The sequence below is a fragment of the Oryx dammah genome, unplaced genomic scaffold (genome assembly GCF_014754425.2).
Source record: "Oryx dammah isolate SB20612 unplaced genomic scaffold, SCBI_Odam_1.1 HiC_scaffold_28, whole genome shotgun sequence".
Taxonomy (NCBI): domain Eukaryota; kingdom Metazoa; phylum Chordata; class Mammalia; order Artiodactyla; family Bovidae; genus Oryx; species Oryx dammah.
In genome coordinates, this window is record NW_024070212.1 from 13620018 (window position 1) to 13647061 (window position 27044).

The window sequence follows — 27044 nt, forward strand, 5'->3', positions numbered from 1 at the left end:
TGGAGACCAAAGACTCAGAGTCCATTCATTGCTTCCCAAGGCCCTGGCCCCTCGGCTCCCCTCAGCTCCCCACTCTCAGCCCCTCCTTGGGGGACCAGCTGCTGCCACTCAACCCTGCGGCGGCGTCACAGCTGCTGTCAGAAATGCCGTCCTGGCAGGCAGGCCTGGAGGAATGTGATTTAATTTCAGCTGGAATGTGCCCTCTGCGGCTGCCCCTAGAAAGGGGAGCGAATGGACACTAGGCCCACCTAAGCCCAGGAAACCCAAGAAGGCTCTGGGCTTGGGGACAGGCCCCTGGGTCCCTGAGAGGCCCCCGCTCCCACCCCAGAGGGAATGGTAAGTTGCAGGACAGGTGCGCCGCAGAAGGCGTCCTGGGAATGCCACTCTAGTGGATCAAGGGAGGACCCAGCTGCCGGTTCCAAGGTCCTCAGGCCCACTTGGAAAAGGCAAAGGGGAATCTCAGTGAGCCACCAGGGAAGGGAATTTTTGGCTCAGGGGCCGGAAGAGAGACAGAATGGCCTCAGGTGAGGGCCCGAGGAGTCTGAGATCAGAAGCAAGGAAAACACCGTCCTCTGTTTCCTCTTTGATGATCCAAAGATTCCACATCCACCTCTCCATCCACCCTGGGGGCCCCTCTCCCTTCTCCCCTCCCTTTCTAACACAGCACCCCCACAGCCAGATCGTGTTTCTTTTCCAACATTTGAGAAGTAATAGACTCTGCCTCTTGCTCCCCGACCCTCGCCCCAACCCCACCAACCTGAGGTCTCCAAAGTGGACACCCCTCCTGTAACCTAACTCCCGTTTCTCGTGTGCTGTCACGTCTGGGCGCCCTCTTTCCCCAAAGGGACAGACCCCAGGCCCCAGAGTCCCAGGTCCGAGAGGCCCCTTTGGTCTTCTCCTCTTGCAGTCATCAGCTCCCCTCCCCGCAGCCCTTATTCATTCTCCTCACCCCCATGACTCAGCTGTGCCGCCAGAAATAAACCGAGGCAGGTGCCAGGGGGCCACTGTCGAGGAACCACCTCCCAGCAGCTGCGGGCTCAACTGCTGACGAGTGGAGCCCCAGGGCCCCAGGAGGGGTGGCTGGGAGACTTCAGTTTCAGGGGTGGGGAGATGTCTGGCCCCCTCCTCCTTCCTCCCTGCTAAGGAGAAGCACCCCCTCGCTGTCAGCCTCAAAGACCCCCTCTCCTTCCTGTCTCCCCCTTTCTGCCTCTCCTCATCTTCCACTCTTCCACTTCCTCCCCTCCCTCCTCCCTGGCTGCTTCCCAACTCTTGAATCCTTTGATCTCTCCTGGATTCCCTCTTCCTATTGGCCTCATTTGCCTGGAAGTTCTGTGCTGAAAGAGAACTTCGGTTTACCTTGATGGGGATAAAGGTGCAGATAGACATTCTTGCCAAGGATACTAAGAATCCTTAGATGCCACTTGGGGTCCAAAGAACATGGGCCTGGGGGTGTGAGCTGCTCCTTGGCTCCAGTCCAAAGTGGTCAAACAACAGGCTTCCCTCTGTTAACAGCGTCTAAAGACCTCGAGGAAGAATCATCAGGGAATAAACACAGAGGCCGCAAGATCTACCCACTCAGACTGTTGACAAGAGCCTAGAGTCTTTCAGTGGGGAGTTTCCTCCCAGAGCTCTTCCTTCTCCCTCTTTGCTTTTCTCTCCTCTCCTTCCTAACCCTTTTCTCCTGCTCTGCCCCAGGCTTTCAAGGTCTCCCTTCCCAGGAGGAAGCAGGCAGTTTTACAGGAGGCAGACAGGAAGTGAGCTCTCAGGAAGGACCTCTAGCCTGGGGAACAGAGGAAGCTTTCCATTGCTGGAAGCCGGGTACCTGGACCCTCACTCCAAGCAGGGTCTGACTGCAACTCCTGGGGAAAGCTGTCCCGCCCACGGGGGTCTGACAGGCTGAGCATTTTTGGAAGTCTTTGGGAGCTACTGTGTCGCAGAAGGCAGCCAAGACAATGGGGCCCTGTCTCTCTCTGCACAGGAGACAGGCTCACAGACAGAGCCTCAGGACTGGGACAAAGGCCCCAGTGAGGTCAGGGCAGGGTGCGGGAGTCGGAGTGGGAGAGGGAGAGGAATGGGGAAGGGGGATGTGGGTCAGAGCAGCCTGAGCAAAGCCAGGGACTGGTGGATGGAGGACCTCTGGAAAACCCACCTCCCTGGGCGCTCAGGCCCATTCTCAATGCTCAAGCTCCTCATCTAGGCTGGGCCTCCTCTCTCCACATAGACCCAGACATCCTCCAACCTCCCTCAACCCCAGGGGAAAGGAAACCCTGCGGGGGACCCCATTTTAGACATGTGGGAAGGTGGCTGGGAGCTTAACAACATATCCAGGGGCTTGGTCAGCTGTCTGCTATGCCCTGGAGGCAGAGGTAGACACAGGTGGGCCCCTATTTGAGCTGCACAAAGAGATGGGGCTGACACTCCATGAGGGCCCAAGTCCCCCTATTCAAGCCAAGAGAGGCCACACACACACACACACACACACTGGTCCAAGGGTTAGTTTCTGAACAGGGTGCTGAGTCATCCCTAGACCAGCTCTCCCTTCCCCAGGAAGCCCAACAAAGCCAGGAGCAGGCTTCCGTTTCCGGTAGCCCTGCCTAAGCAGCTCAGCAGGTGTCAGGGGAAGAAGGGGGAGGATTCTCACTCCAGCCCTATATCTACCTCTGAAACTCTCTTCATCCACCGATCATTGACGGTGGATCCCTGCCTACTGCTGTCCTGGAGATTCAGAGAGAAAGCTGATGAAAAGGCTGGGAAACCAAGGCCCCTTCCAGCTCACCACCAGGGTCTCTCGGGGAAATTCAACCTGCTACCTAAACTCTATCTCTGTGAGGATATGTTTCTCAGACAACCTCCCTTAAGAACCCGAGGACAGACACTGCCCCTTCCTCAGCCTTCTTTTCAGACCCCATCTTCAAAGGCCCACTTTGGCCTTGATCCACTTACAGTTCCAGCTTAATGCTCTTGACCTCCCTAACTGCGCAGTGTGTGGGCAACTGCAGGGTAATACAGGGTAAAGCGGGGTTCTGCTCCGGCCCCAGGATCACCTTCCCGGCAGCTCCATAAGGAACAGCCCCGCTTCCTAGCCCCGCTAGGCTGGGCCACGTGGGGAGGGCAGAGGCTGGGACAGGAGAGCCTGGGGCGAAGAGAGGAATGTGGTGCTTGGTGGTAGGTAGGTCTGGGAGGCCGGTGCTGGCGTCTCAGAGATCAGCTGGCTTGGGGTTTACATACCTGGGGAAGGTCCAGCTAGGCAGGAATGGCCTGGGAGCCCCTGCTGCTGCTGCTGCTGCTAAGTCGCTTCAGTCGTGTCCGACTCTGTGCAATCCCATAGACCGCAGCCCCCCAGGCTCCCCCGTCCCTGGGATTCTCCAGGCAAGAACACTGGAGTGGGTTGCCATTTCCTTCTCCAATGCATGAAAGTGAAAAGGGAAAGGGAAGTTGCTCAGTCATGTCTGACTCTTAGCGACCCCATGGACTGCAGCCTACCAGGCTCCTCCACCCATGGGATTTTCCAGGCAAGAGTACTAGCTGCCCCAAACAAGCACTTGTCTTTCTCTGTCCTCTCTCTCTTCTCTGGGTCTCTTCTTACCGCCCTCTCTAAACTTCCTGCTCCTCTGGATCTGTCTCCCTGTCCTTTAGTTTTATCCGGTTTTACTGACTTCTACAAAAGGGGATAAGAAATGCCTGCTTGTGTGAATGTGGTGCAACGGTGGGCACAAGCAGAAGTGTGTACACACAACAGTGTGCACATGTGTATTCATGAGTGTGGCCAAGTGTGGTTAAGTGTGAGCAACTGCAGCAATAAGATTCACGCCCATCAGGAAGACAGATGGCATCCTGACACACACTTTCACCAGGAGGCACAAGAACGCACAATTCAGTGCCCTGCGATGAGGTACACACACACACACACCCCACACACAGCCGGTCATTCTCTTTTCAGTGTTCAGAGAATGACCTCATCAGCTCATTCTCCGCTGACTCACAGACCCCAGGGCCAGCTCAGCCTGGCCGGAAGTCCTACCCTCCCCCTGTCCCTAGCCCCGCAGCCAGCCACCCCGCTTCTCTTCCCAGGGCGCTCCTCAGAAAGACAGATCCCCGGCGCCCCCTGGCGGTATCCTGGGACTCCTACAGGTCGGTTCCACGCACGCACGCGCACACAGGCACGCTCAGGCCGACGTGCCTGCAGCCGCAGCGCCATCTGTGGCCACAGCCTATGGGCCTCGCAGGTCATTCCCCAGAGCCCTGCGGGAATGGGGAATCTCTCCTATGTGCTTATCTTGTTTCCTTGTTCCTGCATCTCTCCTGCTGGAATAGGCCTGCTTGAAGTGTAACCCCCTTTGTTCCCTTCACGCTCACACTCCTTGAGAGAACTCCCTTCTAGAACCTCAGAATGGGGACGCCAGGCACCCACCTCTCTGTCTTCCTCTCTGAACACTCAGCCCCTTTCTCCCCAGACTGAACTTCTCCAGTCTCCTTTACTGGACACTCCGGGCACTCCAGCTTCTTCCAAATATCTTTATGCTGTTTCCCAAGCCCCGTGTTTCATTCATTCCATAAACACTGGACTATTCTGTGCCATGAACTCATATCCACTGACATCTTGACTTCACTGACCTTCAGAAACTAATAAACACAGAGGTCTATATATCCTGTGAGGCCCGGCCAACTCCACTTTTTTCTCTCTTTCACACACACACACAGGCATCAGACTTGCTTGGGCTCAAATGCAGCTTTATTTTCTGCTTGTTTTACAGGTACTCCATCCTGCAAACCCATTCTCTTGGGAAATTGAGAATGAGTGGGCACAGGGGCCTCCAGGAGAATGGAGGGGACAGGATGGCTGGCAAGGAGAGGGCAGTTGAGGCACTTAGAGACCTACTCAAGGCCCTGAGGGAAAAATCTGAGGCCCAGAATAGGAGTGAGAGGGCCTAAAGCAGGACTGGAGACGCCCAGATATTGATGTTACAGAAAAAGCTAAACGGATTTTTGGCCAACCGAGGATTTCCCAGAAGCCCTTCCATGGGCTCTCTCCTGCTGTCACTCCCCGTGGCGGAAGAGCACGGGTCTAGGGAGGGTTGGTGGCAGAGGGCAGTGCCAGGGGCCTTGCCCCTTAGGGGCCTGGAGCAGGATTGGGAGAGGGGTTCAACCGTGCCTTCCACTGCCCCACGAGCCTCCTCTGACGTCCTTCTTGGGCCTCTATTGGGCGCAGAGCTCGAGCCTGGGAAAGACACACACTCACCCTCCACCCTTGGGCTCCTTATCTTTTCTCCTCTCAGAGTCTGCCCTCTCATGTTCTTGCTCCTTGACCTCTGATCTCATCAAAACACTTTCCCTGGCTCAGCCCTTAAGAGCCCAGACTGTGGCTGCATAGTCTCAGACAGCAGCGCTGAAGGGGACCCCAAGAGCATTCAGCCCACCTCCTCTGTGCCCCAAGAGAGCGGAGTGATGACTCCAAGTTTACCTAGCCAGCGATGGGCAGAGCTAGGACTGGAGCCCAAGGCTATATGGGCTAGTGACTCCCACCTTTCTCCTCCTGGGACTCACAGGCCTGTGGGGCACACAGGAGATCTGGGGGGACCCCCAGCGACCATTCTCCTGGCAGCGGATCAGTGGTAGGTTGCGCTGGGTCAGCCCCTCCCGGCACCGGTAACGAAGCACTGTGTCGACCTCATAGCGCAGCCGTGGGCGGCCAAATACCTGAGCCAGGGGCAGCTCTGGTGGGGGCCCACAGGACACTGCAGGGAGAACACAGTCAGGAACTGGGAACCCGGCTCGAACCGTCCCCAGAGCTGGGATGAAGGAGGAGAGAAGAAGGCCATGAGGTGACACACGAAGAGAGCAGGCGGCGGAAGGGCTTCCCTGAGGGCTCAGGGGCAGCGAACCGCCTGCCCGGGCAGGAGACATGGGCCTGATCCCTAATCTGGGAAGGTCCCAAATGCTGCAGAGCAACTAAGTTCACCACAGCTACTGAGCCTGTGCTCCAGAACCCAGGAGCTGCAACGGCTGAAGCCGGGCGGGCGCCAAGGGCCTGTGCTTGGCGACGGGAGAAGCCGCAGGGCTCCTGCCCTGCCGCAGAGAGCGCCCCCCACCGCAGCCAGAGCACAGCCTGCCCAGCAGCAAAGACCCAGCGCGGCCAAAAACAGATAGAATGGCAAGGCCGTTTAAAAGAGCAGGGGCTCCTGGTGAGCCCGTCTAATTTGTTATCCTGCCCATGCTCACAGCCTGGGGCACACTTCCGACTCCTCAGTGTAGTTTTGCACTCTCCTCCTGCACACACATCAGTTCCGGGATTCCCTGGCCCCCACCCCTCCTCCCCCTTGCCTGCCCTCACCCAGCCCCATCTTGCAGGTGTAGGACAGGTGGTAGTTGCAGGGAACATCACTCCATTGTCCCTGATCGTGCCACACCATAACCACGCAGTTCTCTCCGGACAGGAAGTAGCTGTCTGGCTGCCCAGGGTTCCAGTTCTCATAGAGCTGGGAGGGCGGGGGGGAGGATGCAGGAGGCAGTGAGGCGCTCCAGCCAGGAGCACGGGAGGAACGGACCTGGAGGACTTGAGGAGAAGGGGTCGAGGAGGGGCACGAGAGAGGGAAGGCTAGAGGGGTGGGGAGTAGGGGACCCCAAAGGGAAAAGACGCCAGGGGACTTGGGGGTAGGGGTAATGGGAACCAGATGAGAAGAAAAGAGAAGGGGGACACAAGGAAGAAGGGCCAGGAAGACGGAAAGGTACAGGGCCAGGAAAAGGAGACGGAGAGATGGGGGTCACTGGGGGTAGAGGGTAGAAGTGCTTCGAAGAAACGACCTAGACCACGTGAGGGGCGGTCGGAACCTCTCACCAGGGGGACACCATCTGACCACAGGAAATCCCCTTCGATGGTCCTGTCATTGAGCCCGATCCACTGGTACTCCCGGTATCGATCTGGGGAACAACCGCAGAGACGAAAGTGTGCAGTGAGCTCCGCTGCCAGCAGAGGGCGACCATTCCCCGTCACTGAGCGGTCTGTGGGCGCTCGCGGGGCAAGTCCCCGCAGCCCCGAATCCACGTTTCCCGGTATCCTTATTTCTCCCTCCAACCTCTGCACACGGGCAGGAAGGAAGACAGGGGCGTAGGGGTGAGGGAAGAGGAAAAATATCACTAGGGCTAGAAAAGGGAAACTCTGGAAAAAGTAAAAACTTTCAATAGCGTCAGAGTCGGGGAGAGTAGATGGAGGCAGGAGAGCCAGGGAGGTGGGAAGCGATTATAAACGAGCCCCCAAGGAACCACCAGGCTTATGCAGGAGTATTTTCTGCGTATTTCTCAGCCCTCGCCTGCCAGAAGCCCCACTGCCCACGTGTGGAGTGGGAAGGAGGGAGACAGGAAGGAAAAGTGAATGAATGAATGTACGCCAAGTAGTGAGTACCTGAATGAATGTATAAGGGAGTTAATTAACACACTCTTTGACTGATGAATGAGTGAATGTGTGGATGAGAGAACAGGTGACGAGGGTCGCCTCCCTCCCTGTCCCCAGCCCACTGTTGATGAAGTCCTGTTCCTCTGGCGTGCTGATGCTGGCGAGGTGGGCGCCGTACATCCGGCACTTGTTCTCCGCCTCCTCCCAGCTCCTTCGGGTCGAAAAGTGCTTGTAGCAGGCGCCCTGGAAGGCGTCCCAACCGGGGCTGCAGAAGTGGAGGCCTGGGACACAGAAGAGCAGGCAGCTTAGCGGGGAGGACCCCAGAACTCTTGAGAGGCTGGGTCCCCAGACAGGGAGACTGGGCTCCTCCCACCGCCACAGGCCGAGGGGGCGGGGCTGAGGGCAGGAGGGCGGCGCCCCAGAGCGAGCACCGGGTTAGGAGCTGGCGGGGGCCGCCCTGCACGAGGCCCCGATGCCTTCTTTCTCTGCAGCGAGAGAGACCATGGTGAAGGCTGGAGTCCCGACTTGGGTCTCTGCCATCCTCCATCCGAAAGAAAAGCCGAGCCTTCCTCTCCTCCCAGGAGAATGGAGACCGACAAGTACTGACTGTGCCTGCCAAATTCCAGGCTCACAGACTCCCCGAGAGAGTCATTTTTGGTTCCACTTAACAGATAAGGAAATTGAGGGTAGGCCTCAGAGAAGTTGTGTGATTTGTCTAAAATGGTAATTCATTATCTGCGTTTCCACTGCAGGAGGCCTAAGTTCATCCGTGATAGGGAACCGAGATCCCGCCAGGCGCACGGTGTGTCCAAGAGCAAGGACAACAAATGGAGGTTCATTAATGACAGGTCCAAAGGGGAAGTGTCCCCTTCCCCCTCCGCCCCCCTCCCTCAGAACTAGTGCACTGTGGCAGGGCCTAGGCTTCAGACCTCCCCAACCACAGCCCCTCAACACACTCACCAACATCGCACAGGTCCCCCCCATAGCCAGGCAAACACAGGCAGCGGACCCCCTCCTCCTCCTCCAAGCACGTCCCGCCATTGTGGCAGGGGCTGGGGACACAGTCACCTGAGGGGGAGAGAAGTGAGGTGTGGGGGCAGGGGAGCACAGCTCTGCAGCCAGCCCTCCAGCCCTGACTCCCGTGTCCTGGGGGCTGTCACAGCATCTCAGTGTTCTCCCTGAAGCCTGAGTTCTGGGTTTCTCCTCTCCTCGCTGGCCCCCCGTTTCAGCACTGGCTCAGTCCTATGCTGGTCACTGTCATATCCGCCAGTGTGGGCTCTAACAGGGACCAAGGGGATGTGTCCAGGAAAGCTCTCAGGGTATAGCTCCACCAAGGGGAAAGATACCGGGCTATCAGTCATGCATCCTGGACTCTTACCTAGCTTCTGGCTCTGCTGGGTGACATTGAGATGGTCACTTTACTTCTCTAGGTCTAGAGTTTAGTCCCCCAGCCCCTGTCATTGCACCACGTCTTAGCATGATTCTGTGTAGTCTAGATAGGCTGGGTGGAACTGAAGGAGAGGAGAGTCACCATAGGAACAGGAAGTTGTGACCTGCCTTTTACTGCTTCTGAGACCTGATGCCGGGATGGTCCGGGAGAGAGCTAACCCCCTCCTCCTGCTGTCCATTGGGCAGTCAGGCCCAGAACTCCTCACTCTATACCCTCTCCTTCCCCACTGCCCCCAACCCATCCCAGGAAGGGAGCCCAGTAGCTGGCCCTGTCCTGCAGCACCGCAACATTCTCTCAACATCATCCAATCTCTTTGCCTCTCCTTCTTATCTCTTCAGACTCTCCCCCCTCACCAGGCTCCCCTTTCCCCCTCCACTTGGGGCCTCCTGAAGGTTCCCCCAGCCTAGAAACCCTTTCAACTCCTTCCTTCCGGTTCCCTCTCCTCCAGGCAGTCTTCTTGGATTAACACACTACCCTGAAGGCCTGCAATCTGTTATCTAGGTCCAGCTCCAGCTGGCTAGGCCATCTGCCTCCTTTTCTGGACTCTCTCTCAGGATGCTGGGTGGCTGCTCCTACACCGGGCCTGGGTGCTGAAGGGGCTGACAAATTCGACTGTTTTCTGTTCCAGATGACCGGGAGAAGATGACCTCACAGACTGACAGGACAGGTCAGGGTTCTCAGCCCAGCTTGGGGCGGGACCTTCAGACCATGCCATCCACTCTTAGAGGCCAAGGCCAGAGCCCACAATGCTTCACTCTGGCCTGAGATCCCACTGCCTGGTGGGGATCAGAGCAGAGATGGGGGGAGGAGGAGCTGGAGTTGGTTCAAAGAATTTTTCTGGGATGACCTAGCTGTTTTGGGTAAAATGAATCAGCTGTTCCAGCACCACTCCCCCTGTCATCACCCCTTCTGCCAACAGTTTCTTCCAATCTGGTGTTGCTGCCTCCCAGGGCAAAGCAGGGAGGGGAGGTGTTTTACTTAACTCTTTAAGCACCAGGCCCTACAGAAGGTAGGAGTCCTGAATTCCCTTTCCATTCCTCACACTTTTCTGCTCCCCCTGTGGTCCTCTCTGCCTAACCCTCCAATCCTGGCGGACAAAGACTCTCAAACTTGGTCTGTGGAGTCCCACCCAAGCCAAAGTTCCCTCTCCCTGGCTGTGAGTGGCAGAACCTGACCAGGAGGGGAGGCTGTGTTGGCGGTGAAAGAACTTCTCAAGACTTTCTGGTATTCCCATCCCCCCACCCCTTTTGGATCAACTATTATACACTCAGAAAGTTCTCCCTGCCTTCCTGCTGCAATAGCGGGCTGGAGGACCACTCACTCATCCCCTAGGTGGGGTAACTAAGACACCACTGATACTTCCAATGGTGCTCCTCTCCCACCAAAGCCCCTTCCTGCCCAATGCAGTACTGAACTAACTCCAAGGCCAGCTGGGCAGGAAGCCAGTAGTCAAAATGCATGAGCCCAGGTGTGATGCAGAGACCCTGAGCCCACCCTGGACCATCTAAAAGAGTGGTCCTGGGACTAGGAGGAGCCCAGCCTTCTCCAGAGATCTCCATGTGGAAATTCAGCCTTCACTGAACAGGTAGGTTTTCTTGCTCTCAGACCCCAAAACCTAACTCCCCATTCCTCCTCCCCCCACACTTTCCATCTTCCCCTGCTGATCTGTGTCTTCTCCAGCATTAGCAACTTTGAGATCCTTTGAGTTCAGGGAGGGTAAAATAGGGGGTGAGGGTAGTCATTAGCACAGGAGTTAGTGGAGGGAGAGATCATGGGCGTGAAAGTGAGATTCCAACCCCCGTGGATGTTTGCGAGAGGGGAACAGGCTCTTGGGGCACCTGGATGCCAGGGAACGCCCTCCATGCCAGGATGTGCTCTCTCCGTCAGTACCCTGTGTGTGCGGCTCTAGATGGGAGCCAAGAGGATGGGTCAGAAATGAATACAAAGGGACATATGCACACACACGCGTGCACATGCGTGCACACACACACACATGCACACACTCTGGGCTGCAGAGGTTTCTCCCTGTCAGAAGTGAGGGACTACAACTCCCAGCACCCCACAGACTGACAGACAAAGACGTCTCTGGGGTAACGTGTAGATCTCAGGAGACAGGAAGGGAGGCAGAGACAAGCCTGAGGCGAGCATGAAGGAACCGCAAGGGGCTGTTAGACTGCTAGGACAGGAAAGGGTGCAGGCTGAAGATGGAAAGGAAGAGGCACAAAGACACACAAAGACCCAGGGAGAGAGACAGAGACACAGAGATAGAACCACAAGAAGCACCAAAGAGCTACCCAGCACACCAATCCATGGAATGGAAGGGGCAAACAGCTGGGGCTGGAGACAGAGGGTGCCAGAGTTCTGGTTATAAAGCAGTTTAATAGAGATTTATTTCCAAGGCTTGTTTCCATGAAACAGTTGAAAAAAGTACTTCATAGAAGTAGTTGCTTAAGGCTCTGTGGGGATAAGGGCTCTCCTGGACCCCAAAGGTTGAGAGGTGGGAACGGGACTCCAGGCTTCCCTGATACCAGTGGGAGGCAGCTGAAGCGGGGAGGCATACAGGATGGGGAGGGAGCAGCAGGGGCTGGGCCTGGGCCTTGAAGAATGCAAAAGGCTATGAGGGCACCCACTGAACAAGGCCTGAGGGTGCTCTGTGGGGCCAGTGAGATGTGAGTCACAGGTAGAGAACTGAGGCTAGGAAAAAGTTCCACGTGGTTGGTGGTGGGAATGGGGGTCACAGTGAGGATTTCAGAAACAGGGAGAGGTCACAGGGTGGGAGTCACGGAGTCGGGGGTTATAGGGTGAGAAGTCAGAGAGCTGGGATGGTAGTCACAAAGTGGGGCATCCAGGATTGGAAGCCTGCAGGTAGAGGTGGGTAGGAGAATGAAGGTAAAGGACGAGAGAGTCTGGGGCAATGGTGGGTTAAAGGACTATGGGTCAGGTGATCCAGAGCTGCAGGGGGAGGAAGAGGTGGAGGATAAGGAGGGAGGCTGAGCCTTGGGCAAAGTTACCTGATGAGGGGGCCACGGCCACTCCACCACGGCTGGCACTGTCAGTGGGCAGCACCGGCTGGGCATGCACTGAAGTCCCTGCTGGGACAGTTCTTCTGGAATTCTCTTCAGAGGGGCTCTCCAGATCCCTGGTATCCCCAGGGGCCCGTGTGGCTGGAAGCAGGGAAGGGGCACCCTCGGAGCTTCCTGTCTCCTCACTCTCTCCTCGAGGGGCCCCAGAGAGCTCAGGACCTCCAGTCTCCTCCTCTCTCTCTCTTGCCCCAACCGGAGTGGAAGGTGGTGGGGATGCCAGGTTCCCCTCCCTGGGAGTGGGCAGGGTCTTGGTGGGTGGCCCAAGGACCCTTGGAGGCCTGGGAGCCTCTGGCTCATCATAGGGTGGTGGTGATGCACCAGGCTGGAGGGCAGGCCTCACTGGAGGGGATGCCTGGGTGAGTGACTCCTCTGGAGCTGGCTCGGTGGGGAGAGGGGCCTCTGGGTCCAGGCTGCTGAGCTCACTGGGCCAGGCCCACAGGGCCTCATCCTCCACCTCCTCCTCTTCTTCTTCCTCTTCTTTCTCTTCTTCACCCCTGTATTTCTCTTCTTGCTCCAACACCTTGCCTTCCTCTTCTGAGGACCCCAGTGGAGGCACAATGGATTGGGTTTCGAATTCTAGGCAAAGCACAGATGATTCAGCACCAGGGACAGCACCCGCCAGAGGACAGGAAGAAGGAAGGGGAAGCGGGGAGAGAAGTGGGGCTGGGGAGGGTGAGCCCTGGGGGAGAGGCAAGAGGCTGCCCTGGGGAGGAATTGTCTTTACTCTGAACCAGAAGAATTTCAACCAGAGTTGCAATATTGAGGCAACACTTGAGAAGGCTCTGTGAGGTGTCATTAGTCCAGGAAAACCTGGTGGTTGCATCTCCCTCTACCATTCTGTTGAAATTCTGTTTATTTTGGATAGGTGATGGTGGGGGGAGGGACCAAAGAAAGGAGATCCTTCCTTCCCAAAGGGCAGCTCCTTAGTCCAAGCATCTCCAGACCTAGCTATTTGGGAGTGGGCTCTGCTGGAAATGCAAAGGTTGGGAGAGGGACAAGGGCGGTGCCTTGCACTACTGTGCTGTTGAGAGGGCAGAGCCACGGTGGGGACAACCCCGGCCTCAGCCCAGGCCAGCCCCTTCTGCCTCTAACTTCTTCCAGGCAAAGACAACCCCAGGATGAGAGATTTGAGTTACCTAGGAGAGTTCTAGGGGCCTCCGCTGGGTCTTCTGGAGTGGAGCTTCCACCACCTCCATCCTCTATAATGGGAATGGAGTAGATGGCTCCTCGGGACTCGCTTTCCACAGCCTCCTGGGGCAGCTTCAGTTCCTCCAGGGTCTCAGTCACTGTGACAATGGCTTCCAGTGCATCAGAGGCCAGGTCAGAGCCTGGGTTGGCTGCCTCAGGGATGGCAGAAGGCTGGGCAGAGTCTGTGGCAGAAGGAAAGCGCCAGTGGGAGGTTAGAGAGGTGGCTCTCCCCCCAACCCATGCCTGCATGTGAGGGCTCTGGGTTAGATTCAGAGATCATGGAATTCTCTTAATTCTCTCTCATCCTCTCTGTGGAGCACTCATGGAGCCCAGGGAGCACCCCAGGACTTCACCACTCATTCCTTAAGCATTAATCAAGTGTCCACTAGGTACCATGCCAAGCAATCTCCTGGGCACTGGGGACAGAGTGCAGAGCCAAATAGCATGATTCCTGCCCCTACAGAATTTATTATATTCTAGATACAGATAAGCAAATAAACATACATTATAATTTTACTATCTAAAGAACAATTAAGCAGAGTAAGGAGATGGGAAGTACTGCTTTAGATAGACTGGTAAAGAAAGGCTCAGGAGAGAAGTCATCCCTTGGAGACAGAAGGATGAACAGAACGGCCTCAGCACTGTGGGACCCCAGGTTTGGGGCAAGATGTGAAGGACCCCAGTCATTCTAAGACTTTAGAAATGGATGGGGACAGGCTGCCATCACCACAGGAGAGCTGAAGGACAGAGAACAGGAAGGACATTCCACCATCACCACCAGACGAACTCAGTGTTGGGGCAAAAGGGCAAAGGGTGAGCAGACCTATCATTTCAGGATCTGCTCTTTGCAAATAACCAAAGTTTTAGAATGAACTGACTTGTCCCTGGGGAAGGGAACCAAGAGCAGAAAACCAATGAAGGGAAGGTGGAATTGGGCTAAGAAAAGCCCTGGGGGCTGTCCTTGCTCAGCCACACAGGACAGGACAGCATGTCCTGCCTGCCTCTGTCACCTGCTCATACCAGACAAGCAAACCTGTGCCCTAGGCCGCTTCTGTCCCCACCTGCTCCCCACTCTAGTCATCCTCTTCCCCAGCCCCGTCTCCTGATTCAGTTCCTCTTTCCATTTCGTCCCAGAATAGTGCTTGGCACATTAATTATAATCAGTGTTAGAAGTGTTAGCTACTGTTATAATTATCATCATCACCATTATCCATGTTCCAGTAAGCCTATTCAGATGGACCTGTCTTCCTGTGGACTTGACTTCCCTACTCCGCCCAGACTCAGGCCAAAGCTGTCTGGAGATCAGTCCCAGTGGAAGTAAGGCTTTTCTCCTAGTTTTTCCTCATGCTAGGAGTGAGACATCTTGTCTTCAGTCAGCCGGGGGCTCCCATGGCAGAAGGTGCATCTTCCTCCTTCAGAGGAGGGGCTCCCTGAGGGTAAAGACTGTTTCTTCTCCCCCCATTTCTGCCTCCAGCAGAAACACCAGTACCAGTACGACTGAAGTACCAGTACTACTGAAGGCTCCCAGCTGGGGCAAGGACTCAGATACGCTATAGCAATGCCTCCCTGACTGTCACCCTTGGCCTGGGCCCTGTGCCTCTCCTCTAGCTCTCAATATAAGACGTGGGCAGGAAGCAGTCTCTACACCCAACTGTCCTTAAGGATCTGCTCCCTGTGAGGGGTTGGGGATTACGTCTGTCCATCAGTATTTGGTGTTAAGGAGTTGATACCTTCAAGCTTAAGCTGAAGGCTCTGGAAACCCCGCTGAGGGCTCTGAGGATATTTGGTTAACTGAAGTGGATCACTCCTTGGATTCAGAGAATGTTGGTCATCTCTGCTCTCTTTATGAGCTGACCAGAGATGGAGACATGATTGGCAGCCCAATAGGGGAGAGGTGGTGTTGCAACAGAAAGAACAAGGCAAGAACTACTGATGTGGAGGCAGCTTAGGCAACGTGGAAAGGTGAGCCCTCCTTGAGGCCACACAGACCAAGTCAGAGGGCACTACCTGCAGCACCAGGAGGCAAACGGCAAAGACCCAAGAGAAACTGGTCAGGGCCGGGGTGGAACTGGAGGGCTCGACTCTGCCTGCCTGAGATTGGTCTCAGCCTCTGCAAGGGAGTGGGCTCACCTCGGAAGCAGTAGACGTTGAAGCGGCTGTGCTTATTGGGGAAGCCGGTCTGGTTGGGGAAGAGGAAGAGAGTCTTGACACCAGGGAGGCCCCCACCACAGCGCTGGCTGGGGGTGACGATGGGGTAGCGCACACTGCCATCAGCCAGCCAGCCAGGGCTGCAGCGGTCCAGGCCACCATCCCAGGCTGCATATAGCTGGCCGGTGGTTGCAATCTTAGCACCCCGCTCCTGGCAGTATGTCTGTGCCTCCTCCAAGGTCAACTTGTCTGGAGGGGCACCCAGGAACAGCTCTCCTGGGGAGGAAGAAGAGGCTGGGTTACCAGGAAGGTAGCTCCTTCCACCCAGGGCTCCCACTGGGACTCTGGGTGAGCTCCTCTGGGCCTCAGTTTCCTCATCTGTGACATGGAGCCCATCGCCCTATTTCACAGGATCGAAGTCTTGATAGAACCTTAGGATGGATAACACTGCTCAAAGGAACCTGGCCCAACTTCCTCATTCTGCAAAGAAGGAAACTGAGGCTCAAAGATGCTAAAATGTAAAGAGATGTATGGAACCTTCTGGTGGGTCCTATGGTAAAGAATCAGCCTGCAGTGGGGGAGACTCCGGTTTGATCCCTGGATCAGGAAGATCCCCTGGAGAAGGGAATGGCTACCCACTCCAGTATTCTTGCTTGGAGAATCCCATGCACAGAGGAGCCTAGTGGGCTATATAGTGCATGGGGTTGCAGAGAGTCGGACAAGACTGAGCCACTGAGCCACTAACTGGTTATCTGCCAAAAAGATGTACAGCAGATGGCAGCAGAGTCAAACTCAGTCTCCTGTCTCAGCCACCTGTCTGGAGGCTTTGGCCGTGAACCTGTCTCTATGACCCTGTTTGGAGAGAGGGACACTGTTTCCTTTACACAGTATGGTAAGGTCCAGCAGAGCCTCGGGAAGACCTAAGGGCAGCCTCGGAGAGGTGTCTCTTCTCCTGGGAACCTCCCACCCCCAATCACCATTTAGTTCTTCAGCATAACAGTAAACATCATAGAGGTCATCCGGGTCGACCACTCCGTAGTTCCGGACCCCAGGGAAGCCATCCATGTCTCCATAACACGCCTCTCGTGGCGTCTGGATGGGATACCTGGGGCGGAGGTACAAATGCCTTCACCAGGAGCCGCTCCGTGGTGACCTCCCCACCCCCCCAATCACATCGCTTTTAGTGCAGCCAAGTGTCTTCTCAGCTCTGCAGAAATGCACCCCCGCCAGCACACGGTCCTAACCCGTCCGCCGCAGACCAGCTTCATCTCCCACAGGCAGGGAGCCCTATATGGCCCGCCTGAGGCAGCAGCCTGTAGCCCCTGGTAGAACCAGAAGCCACAGCCCTCTCAGAAACAACAGCCCCCTCAGAAACAACTAGAAATTCGTGGTCGGCAGCCCCAGCCCACCTCACGGTCTGGTCGGACAGCCAGCCAGCGTCACACTGTTCATAGCCCCCGAGGTAGGCGGCATAGAGCTGCTCCGGAGTGGCGATTCGGGCTCCGATGCGGGCACAGGCCTCCTGGGCCCCAGCGAAGGAGAAAGCGTAGCGGGCAGAGCCCTCCCGGTAGAGAAAGACGACCCCTGAGGGGCAGAGAGGACCCTGAGGCGGGATCACCCAGCACACTGACTGCCCCTTCCCCTCCTTGTCACTCCCCTGTCGACAAAGGGTAAAGTCCAGATTGCGCTCACTCTACAGCATGAGGGACTTAATTTAGACTGTGGGTAGAATTTTCCTCCACCTGAAGAAAGAAAAGGGGGAAACTCCTTTTCCAATTCGGTCTGCGCCTTCTAGGTGTCTGCTTCCGCCCCACACAGTGGGCTCCCCTCCCGCTCTCCGTCTCCGACCTCTCACCTTTGACCTTGACCTCCACAGCGTCGCTGCCGTCGTCGATGCCGTGCTGGACCTCGCAGCGGTAAATGCCTGAGTCGTTGGGCCGCAGCTCGCTCAGCACCAGGGAGACGTCGGTGAGTGACGCCGGGTAGGCAGGCAGTGCCACGCGGAACCGGTAGGCCTCGCTCACCTTGACGCGTAGGCCCCGCGCCACTAGCACCTCGGCCTCCCGGCCGCCGGACAGGAAGGTCCACTTAACCCGCGGGGAGCCCTGCGCGGCCCGGCGGCTCGGCGACGGCCGCAGGTAGTGAACGTGGCATGGGATGGTGAGGGCGCCGCCCAGCACGCCCTGCAGCGGCGCGTCGCCCGCGATGCGCACGCGGAAGGCCCTGTCCTCTGTGGACGGGCGGAGCCGGCTGGAATTTCGCCTTGTAGATCTGCCGCGCCCCACCCCGGGGTTTCTAAGCCCCGCCCCAGGATCCCGACGCCCCGCCCTCGGGTTCTCGTAACCCCGCCCCCTGCCCCCCCCAGGAACTCAGGGCTCCGGCCGCTGAGTCCTGCAAACTCACGTGTAGGTCCCCCAGGCCCACCCCTCAGGGTCGACAGACTCGTGCACAAAGTCAGCTAGTTTTGCCCCCAGAGCCTCCCAGTACCACCCGAGGATTCCTGGGCCCTACTCTGGGTCCTCAAGGCCTCACCCCTGGGTCCTGCAACCCTCTTCTCAAAATTTCCCTAGTCTGTACCCTTCAGAGCCCCTTTCTGGATTTCTCCCAGTTCCATCCCTGTTCAGCCTCGCAGCCCCATTCATCGTCCCGGAGGGTCCTCCATCCTCCACTCTGGAGACCGACAGCCTTGTACTTAATGCCCCACCCCAGCCCTACTCCCCAAATTCCATCACCCTATCAAGGGCCCACAAATCATCCCTGATTTTCAAGTGTCCCTGCACAGGCCACAGTGCTCCCAGTTCCTCCCTGGTCCCTCGAGGCTGACAGAGGTTGCTTGGGGCTGGACAAGAGGCTCCTTCCTACCACAGGGGAGATGTAGGAGACAAACGGTGGCCCTGAGTGGGGCTGCTTACCTGAGCTGTCTCCTTCCAGAGCATCAGCCAAGGCCGCAGGGATCCAGGCCAGAACCAGGGCTGCCAGGAGGGGCAGGAACAGTGGGGCCATGCTGCAGGATGAGGGAGGGACTGGAGGAGGGAAGATGGGGTTAGACCTCAGGATGGACTTCTGACTCCCCACCGGATCCACATGGATCATACATCTCCTGACTCCAGGAGCCCACTGTCTCCACCTCATTATTTATTAACACTACTTCTGATCCCTGTCTCCCCCCAGGGGATTCTTATTCAGAACCAAGACCTGGGTGCTGTCAGCTCACCATGTGACTTCAGGCAAGTTCTTTACTCTCATTAAGCCTTTATTTTCTTACTTGTAAAGGAGCACCATTACTACCACTTCACAGGTTGTGATGACGCTATGTGCTTTGAGAGTGCATTCCATCAAAAAAGAAAAACAACAAAAACAAATAAACCCTGCATACAGTAAGAGCTCAACACATGCGCTCAACATGTGCTTATGGCATATAGCATAATGGCAGATGCTATTATGCTTAGAGTCCCCTCTGTCCCTCCCAGAGCCAGACTTCTTTGGACCCTCCTCCTCCCACAATACCCATCCAACCTTTCCTCCCTATATCTTCCTCCCTAGCTTCCTCCAGGAAGACTTCCTAGACTAAACCCAGGCAATGTACAGCTTCTCTCCAGTCTAATCCCTCCTTGACCTCCCCCCTCTACACTGCACCATTACTTATAAGGAAACTCTTCTCTTTACCCCTGAGCATCCTCCACCCCCTCCTCCTTGGCTGCCTTCTCCCTCCTTCCCAGGCTTTCCTTTCTGCCTGGCACGGGCTTTCCCACCGGATCTCCTGGCTCAGAAACCAGCTGGGACAAAGCCCCTGTCTCTGCTAGTCTGGCCTCCATCCAGCCTCTTCCTCCCCCAACTCCAGCACCAGGCTAAGGGGGATGTGTGAGAATAAACGAGAGGGACCATTTCCCATCTGCCCTTGGCCATCAGAAGCTCTGAGAACTCAGACTATTCCTCCAAAGATCTCAAGGCACTTATTACACTCTCATAATGGATGGATGGGGGTGGGACATTGAGAAAGGGGCTCAGAGAGGGATAGGGTTGAAACTGAGTCCCCAATGAAACCAAGTCAAGTACCAGGCCAGTGTGCCCCAAGGAGGGAAGGCTGCAGAGCCAACTTCATTTTTAATAGTTGGCCTAGCCTCAAAAGAGCATGGAGTCCCAAACTGCCATGGAATAGGCCAGGGGTGCAGCAGGAGAGATGAAGGTTAGACTATAAGCAAGACTTCCTTGACATCAGGCTTCTTCCCACTGGCTATTCCTCATCTTCCCTGACCAATCAGGCTCTGCCCTTGTATATATATATATATGCCATTTCCTGAGCCTGAGCTGATAGGAAATTACCCTCTTCTCCCAGATCCTCCCAAAGAGCCCAGATCCTCCTAAGGACACCTCCTCACCGCTGTGATCTCCATTTCCCTGAGTGTGGCTGGGCATTATTTCCTCAGGGTCAGAGGTGGGGGTGGAATGGCAGAAGCCAGATCCCCAGGGACTCTCTTTGACCTTTGAGAGGGAGGAGGTTCTTGTTGGGACCCAATCAGAGGATGCTGGGAGCAGCTCTGGGCATGGGAGCACTTGAGAGGACTGCTTTCTGGGGTTGGAGAGGGGACCGTTTGGCATGAACAGTCAGTGCCTGCCGGGTGCTTGGGAGACTGTTTTGCCATGCCTTTGAGCTGTGCCAGGTCCTGAGCTAGGCCCCTCTCTGGCGCCTTCCCTCCTCTCTCCCTGGGCTAGAGCTGGAGCTACTCACAGCTCTTTGATGGGCGGCCCAGAAACCCATATAGTTGGAGCCACTCTGGGACCAACACCCTAGAACCTCCTTTCACCCCTGTTATGTAGGTGGGGGAATGAGGGGAGAAAGTCTGAAGCTGATGAGGACCTGGATGAGCTGAATCATGGAGGGTATCCCACCCCTACCTCCAGGATTGGGAGTCACCGATTAGCAAGGCCAAAAGGGTGGCCCTGATTGTGCGGTTCTCAGGAGCAGAGAGTCCTACACACCTCCCACCCCCTCACCAGTCCCACCAAGCTTGGGCTCAGCCCCTTCCTGGAATAGCCAGGAGTCCTGAGAAAACTTAAGCATCCCCTCTTTTGGTCCCAGACTTAGACTCAGGGATCCAAGCCTTAGTCTCCACCCCACACATCCTCCCACCTCCGTTCCATCTTCTCATCCTCCAGAGCTGGACACACCGCTCCATCTCTAACCTCAGGAGCTCAGCAGTCTTCCTGTCCGTTCCCCTGATGCCACACCATTCCTCCGCTCCAGCTTCTGGATTTCTGCCCTTGTGTTGAGTTTCCCCAGTTGTTTGGGAAACTTCTCTCATGTTACGTTACCATTCCTGTCTGCTGATGGATGTCTGTCCCCTCACAGGCTCCATCAGTCCAGTCCGCAGAGAATCAAGACTAGGCTGTGTGTGCGGTGTGTGCACCCAGCACCCACCATCTCCATGCTGAATGTCCACTGGCTGGCAGTTCAAGGTCTGCCCCATAGGAACTGAGCTCCAGTGCTCAGCAGAGTCAGCAGGGATGCACAGGAGGCCGAACTTTGGTCACCTCAGGAGGGAAGCTTTCAGCTATCCCCTTTGAGGCCATGTGAGGGGCAACAGGAACCTACACAATATCAGTGAGTCCTTAACAGGGCCTACAGGAGTAATTGCAGTCATTGTAAAAAATAGGCCTATTTATTGGAAGCACAACTAATAATATGATTAGCAACATCGCCAGCTGAGCTATTGTGTAGTATAAAACCTGAAATGTGGGTGATGCTGTTATCAACGGCAAAGTTAGCCATGCCAACACAGGCACCGGTAATACTTGGGGTGGGTCTGTGGGTAACAGTGTCCCTTGATCTCAGTGGTATTATCTGGAATAGGAATAACACAGATACTAATGGTGCTAATAAAATTGATGGCAAATCTTAGTCCTGTTAGAACCCAGTGGGCTGAGCTATTCTGATAGGAAGGGAGTATGGAAGTACGTGATGGGGGAGGGGAGTGCTTCCCAGCCCAACAGCAGTGCTAGGAAGGAAAACAGGAGCGGTAACTGGAATTCCAGCTGACAGTTTCTGTCTACCTGAGTCAGGCCTCTTAACTAAATGCTTCCCATGTATGCCTGTGTGCGTGCTAAGTTGCTTCCAGCACTATCTGACTCTTTGCGACCCCATGGACTGCAGCCTGCCAGGCTCCTCTGTCCATGGGATTCTCCAGGCAAGAATTTTGGAGTGGGTTGCCATGCCCTCCTCCAGGGGCTCTTCCCCACCCAGGGATGGAACCCTTCTCTCTTATGTCTCCTGCATTGGCAGGCGAGTTCTTTACCACTAGTGCCATCTGGGAAGTCTTTTCCGTGTATAACCTCAACTTTAAGAAAAATACTCTTTAGGCATTACATCAACGAGGAATCTGAGGCTCAGGGAGGTCAACTAACTTGCCCAAGGTCACTTAGCAAGTAAGTTGGGATTCCATTTCCAGTGGGCGCCAGGACCACCCAATACAGAGGCTCCTGTCGGCTGTCGCGTGAGCTACGAGGAGGTACCCCTAGGGTGGCCGGCCCCGGCTCCTCCCGCTCTGCTGCTTGCAGCGTGGGTACCCAGCGGCGGGGGGTGAAGGTTGGAAATCCGCCGTGGTGCTGGGACTGGAGCCCGCAGCAGGGAAGATGCGAGAACCCAGAGGGGCGTTCCCATGAGCCCGCGGGCTCGAGGGGGCTGCGGGTTAGACTGCAAGCAGCAATGGGGGTGCCAGCGGCAGAGCTGGAGAGGGCAGGATGGCAGCAGGGGCCGTGGGCGCTCCGAGCTGGCCGACAGCAGACCTCGCCGAGGTGTCAGGGGTCTGCGGGGTGAGTGCGCCGGGGCCGCGGGAGGCAAAGGCTGAGGGGTCGGGGGCGCAGACCACAGGGCAGCCGCCGGGAGCGCCCTTCTCTCTCCCTCCCGCGGGGAGGCCGGGATGCCGTCACACTCACCTACTGGCAGGCAGCTGAGGACCGGGGTGGGGGTGCGGCACCGCGAAGTTTGCCGCCTCCTCTGGGGGTCTCCTCTGGGTCCACGGCTCGGTCCTGCAGCTGCAGCCGAGACTGCGGCGGGGACTGCGCGGGCGCGAGGAGAGACTGGGCCCGCAAGACGCTCGGAAGAGGGCGCCGGGCCGCCGGGCGCCGCACAAAACCCCCTTTCTTTACCCCCGCCCCCGCCCCGCCCTTCCTCGAAGCCGCCCCTGCCCCCGGACTGGGAACGCGGGGGGCTCGGGAAGATCACGCGACCCGTTGCCTTCTTTGCATCGGTTCCCGGCGGCGGCAGCCGCGAGAGCAAGGACGAGCGAAGTAGGACATCGTCCTGAGGATGAGAAGCCGAAGACTTGGAGCAGAGAGGGAGGGAGGGAAAGCAGAAGGGGCGGGCAGGGAGCGCTCGCGATCTACAGGATGATGTTGCAGCTGGAGGGATGGAAGTTAGACTGTCCGAGCGACTTCCCGTTTTTCAGGGGGAGAGGAGGAGGGACTCAGCCAGTAGAGAAGAGGATGAAGGGAGAATGGGAGGGAGGCTTTGCTCCTGGAGAGACATCACACGTATAAGTGGGGGAGGGAATCTCTTTTTTGGAGGCAGGATCAGGTGCAAGTGACCTTAACCACCTCCCTGGAGGAAGCTCTGATTGGGTTTTGTCTTCCGTGATGCTTCCACTCCCTGCACAGAGGAGGAGCTGACTTTGCAGCTGGAGGGATGGAGGTTAGGTAGCAGATTCATGGGTTAAGGAAAGCAAGTCAGGACCTCTCTAGACATGGAGGAGGGGACGTGGCACTGTGAGCGGACATTACTGGTCATGCAAACCAATGTGCAAAATGCAGGCGTTGCTGGGAGCCCAGAGGGCCCACAGGCCAGAGCTGTCGCTGATGAATGCACAGCCTGGTGCCAAGGGGTGGGCCTTGAGAGCTGCCCAGAGGCTGGGGACTCCTCAGCACCCAGAATACCAATGACACCCCCTCCACAGCTCCAGAGGCTCTGCCTCCCTCTTCTTTCCCAGGCTCTCTCTCCCCTTCTCTCCTCCTTCCTGGGATTCCAGGTGAAGTCCATGGTACAGACTGTGGGCAGGACAGCCAGACGCCTGGATTCTCTCCCTTGGATACCAGGGAAGGCATCGAGGATAGATTGTCAGGGGCTTTGATCCCCACAAACTCCAGCAGTACCTCCAAAACATCACAAGGAAAGTGGGCTGCCTGTAATGCAAATGCAACCTCAAGGGAGGTCCCTCGCCCATCCAAGTCCCTTCTGTGTGGGATTCTGGACTGCGCTCTATTGGATGCCCCAACTGCCCCACTCATCACTGCCTGGGCTGCCATTCCCTGTGCTGTGGACTTGGCTCCAGAGGTCTTGAGAAACTCACAAAACAAACAAAAAACCCTCAAACAGAAAACCATCCTCTCCAAATCCTTGAGGACCTAAAAGGTATTATTCTAACCCTTCCCCAGAGACCCATCTACTGTAGAGATAGGGCAAGAAAACCATGCAGTAGCAGGTTGTAAGCTCCCTCAGTAAGAGACATGCCCCAGGCAGGGATGCAAAACTGATGGGGACAAAGCAAGGTGCCTGGGGAATCTGGAGAGAAAGAAATCTCGGTTAATCCATTTCATTAAACAAATACTAACTGAAAGTCCGCTATGGACCAGGTACTGTTTTAGATCTTGGGAATGCTGTCCCATGTTTTCTAGTGGAGAGGAGGGGATCTGAGAAGGCCTCTGGGGACAGATCTGGGACCTCCCTTTGCTCTCCTCAGACCTTGCATCCCTGAGCTGAGACACAGTCTCGGCACTGGTGCCTGTATCTAGCCTAACCCCTACTCAGGCTCATCCCCACATGGGGCTTGATGGAGCTTGAGCACAGCCAGGCAGAGCCAGGCAACTGAGTGGCTGAAATTCAATCCTGGTGGTGGCTCACATGTGACCACAATCCTTGCCTCGGGGAAACCTGGCTGTGACTGGAGAAGACAGAGGAGGTGGCCTTCTGCGCCACCAACCCTTGTGGCTAGAAATGTGGCCGCACGTTTCGGTGCCCTGGAGGAGTCCAGCCTTCAGCAGCACCTGGGTCTGGACAAGGGCTGGAACCAGACAGTCTGTTCCAAGATGCAGACCCCTGGTGGGAAACCAGACCTGGCGAGAGAACAGTCGCCGCTGCTGTAAAGATCTCCATGAGAGCAGCACTCTGGAGTCATGGGCACTGAGGTCAAACTCCTGTGCCACCATCTGCAGTGATGAAACCTTGGAAAGGCCTTTGTTTCTTTGGAACATTTCTTCTTGTGTACAGCAGGCTGAATAGTATCTACTGCACTGGGTAATATCTACCACACCAGGGATGGGTAAGGGAGGCACCTGACCCATAGCTTAGGCTCAGCAAAATCTAATTGTTTTTTTTTTTTCTTTTTTAATTGAAGTAGAGTCATTTATAATATTGTGTTAGTTTCAGGTGTACAACAACAAAATCTAAAATCTAATTTTTTTTCCTTTGCTAGTCATACACACAAACTGTAATCTGCACCAGATCTCCTGGCCAGGAGGTCAGAGGGCCAGTCCCCTGTGAGTGGGGTAGAGGGCTCATTATTTGAGTGAGGAGTCCTTTCCCAGGAGAGGAAATGTGCACCCTCCCAAGACCTTTCATTATTTCCCGATGTGAAAATTCATACCAAAGTCTCACCTTGGCCTTGATCTGGCAAGTTTCGATCAGGGACTTTCTTTACTTGCATCTTGACCCATGGCCATGGGACAAGCGCCCCACCCCTCCACCCCACCTACTGCCCATTTCTATCCTCTTTCTGAGAAGAGATGAGAACCAGGACTTTCCCTTCTGGGACTCAGAAAGGGATCCCCAGGGACTGGCTGACAGAAAACAGGATTAAGGGAAGCAGGAAGACTGAAAGTCAGTTTTCAGGTAGAACTTCCTGCCCCAGTAACAGGAGGAGCACGTCTCAGGTAAACTTAGTATCTTCTGGACGAGGAAAATGAGGCCGGAGCGGTGAAGTAACTCTAGGGCCACAGGGCATGTACTTGACATGACCAAAATCAAGTCTCCAGACTCCCAGGCCTGGGTTCTTGCCAGGGACTACAGCTGTCTCTCTCAGGGGAGGGAAAATGGGGGAGGTAGGAAGAAGAGAGAAGTAAGTGGGGGCAGCTCTCCGCCCTCTCCCACAGGCAGTCCAGCTGGCTGTCTCCCAGCCTCCTGGACCCTGGAGAGTTTTCCAGTCTCTCTGGATGAGAACAATCAATTTCCAGACCACTCCCCCAACCCCACCCCACCAATATCCTCCATCCAGGACAAAGCTGAGGCCATGACCCAAGTTCAGGAAACAGAATCTCCCCTCTCCTCCCCAAGTTCTAGCATCTCAACTCCCCCCCGCCCCCCGCTCCTGTTAGCCCTGGGCCTTCCTCACTGCAGTGCCAATCACAGTCACAGTGGCTACTGAGAGAGCTTGTCCTTCCAGCTCCTTGAACACCTGCCCCCACTTTCCCAGACTTGGGGGTGGGGGCCCAGGCAGCTTGGATCCTCTCTGAGGCCCTGTACATTGCACAGGCACCTGGATCCTGTGCCATGGGGATGTGGGAGTGGGGCTGAGACGTGGGACGGGCACGGCGCTGAAGGCTGGCACAGCTGTGTTTGGAGAATAGGGGCTTTGATAGCTTCTGAAAAGGGCCAGGAAGCACGGGACCCCAGCCCTAGGGAGGGAGGGCACAGCAATGGGCTCCTGAGGGCTCCTGCAGCTGACTGTGGGTGGGAGGGGAAGTAGGGTGGTGGGGAGACAGTGCGGGGACCTGCAAGCTACCCAGCACTGTGGGAGAGACCCTGCGACGTGAGCAGGAGCCAACTGTGCCCCCTGAGCTGACAGACCCTCGCTTTGAGGGCTGCAAACTCGTGTTCAGAGGAGACCACAGCTGAAGGAACTGGAAGCCTCAACCCTGAGTACTTCCAAACCTAGTTCTTGAGAAAAAAGTCCATGCCATCTGCAGGCTCCCTGCTGCCCCTCTCCCACCCCTGATGGGGAAAGACAGCTCACTTTTTCTATTCTGGGGCAGGTAGGTACTGAGTCTCAGTTTCTCCACTTTTAAAATGGTAATAACATTTTATTTTAGGTTTTGATGTTGGAACCATATAAATGCTTTATATAATTAGAACAAAAAAATTAAACTGGAAATAATTAATTTTAAATTAACTTAAATGGAGGAAAAGGGATGCAATCCCTAAAATTTTAAAACAAAATGAAACAAATGCACCTAATTATATATGAAGTTGGAGGTAAACCCACACAGAAGAATTTTCTTTCAAGTGATTATAACACTCAGCATTTTCTATAGATCCCCAGGAACAAAAAGAACCATGGAGATATCTTATTGTTGGCGTTATTATTTTGAAAAGTGCTATTTATGGTGATAAAGCAAACAAGTAATTATAGTAATGGTGTTCAGAAATAAGATTTTCAGTGTAAGAAAACGAAGATTAAGCAAAAACTGCTCATCTTAAAACTGAATTGGAAATAACAGCATGAGCTCATGATTTACATATCTATCTTCTGAGAGAAGTCTCCTGAAAAGGCTTAGAAGCAATGACAAATCAATAACAGTGAATATCTCTTATGTCCAGACTGTGGTCTCTAAATAGTACTTTTCACTGAAAGGAACTCTTTGGAGAAATTCCAGGTCTGGGGCAGGAGAGCCTGTTATACTTGAGAATAAGGAAGTTATAAGACTCAGGTCAAGTTCATGTGAAAAGGACCCAGCAGCCAACTTGAGAAGATTCCCACTGGCCAAAGATGAAACAAGGGCATTAAGCTGAAATGACTGG

General features: G+C 55.6%; 1 protein-coding gene across 1 annotated transcript; it reads right to left on the reverse strand.

Moving 5' to 3' along the window:
• Positions 1-4710: 4710 nt before the first annotated feature.
• Positions 4711-22974, reverse strand: BCAN (brevican). Its single transcript, XM_040230248.1, has 14 exons — positions 22193-22974; positions 18172-18282; positions 17115-17489; positions 16669-16843; positions 16237-16364; positions 15242-15535; positions 13060-13293; positions 11852-12499; positions 8351-8458; positions 7513-7671; positions 6836-6918; positions 6332-6476; positions 5545-5735; positions 4711-5218 (listed from the first exon to the last, which is right to left on the reverse strand). Exons 2-14 carry the CDS (start codon positions 18260-18262, stop codon positions 5111-5113), a joined length of 2739 nt encoding a protein of 912 aa, XP_040086182.1. The 5' UTR covers positions 18263-18282; positions 22193-22974; the 3' UTR covers positions 4711-5110.
• Between the last annotated feature and the right edge of the window lie 4070 nt (positions 22975-27044).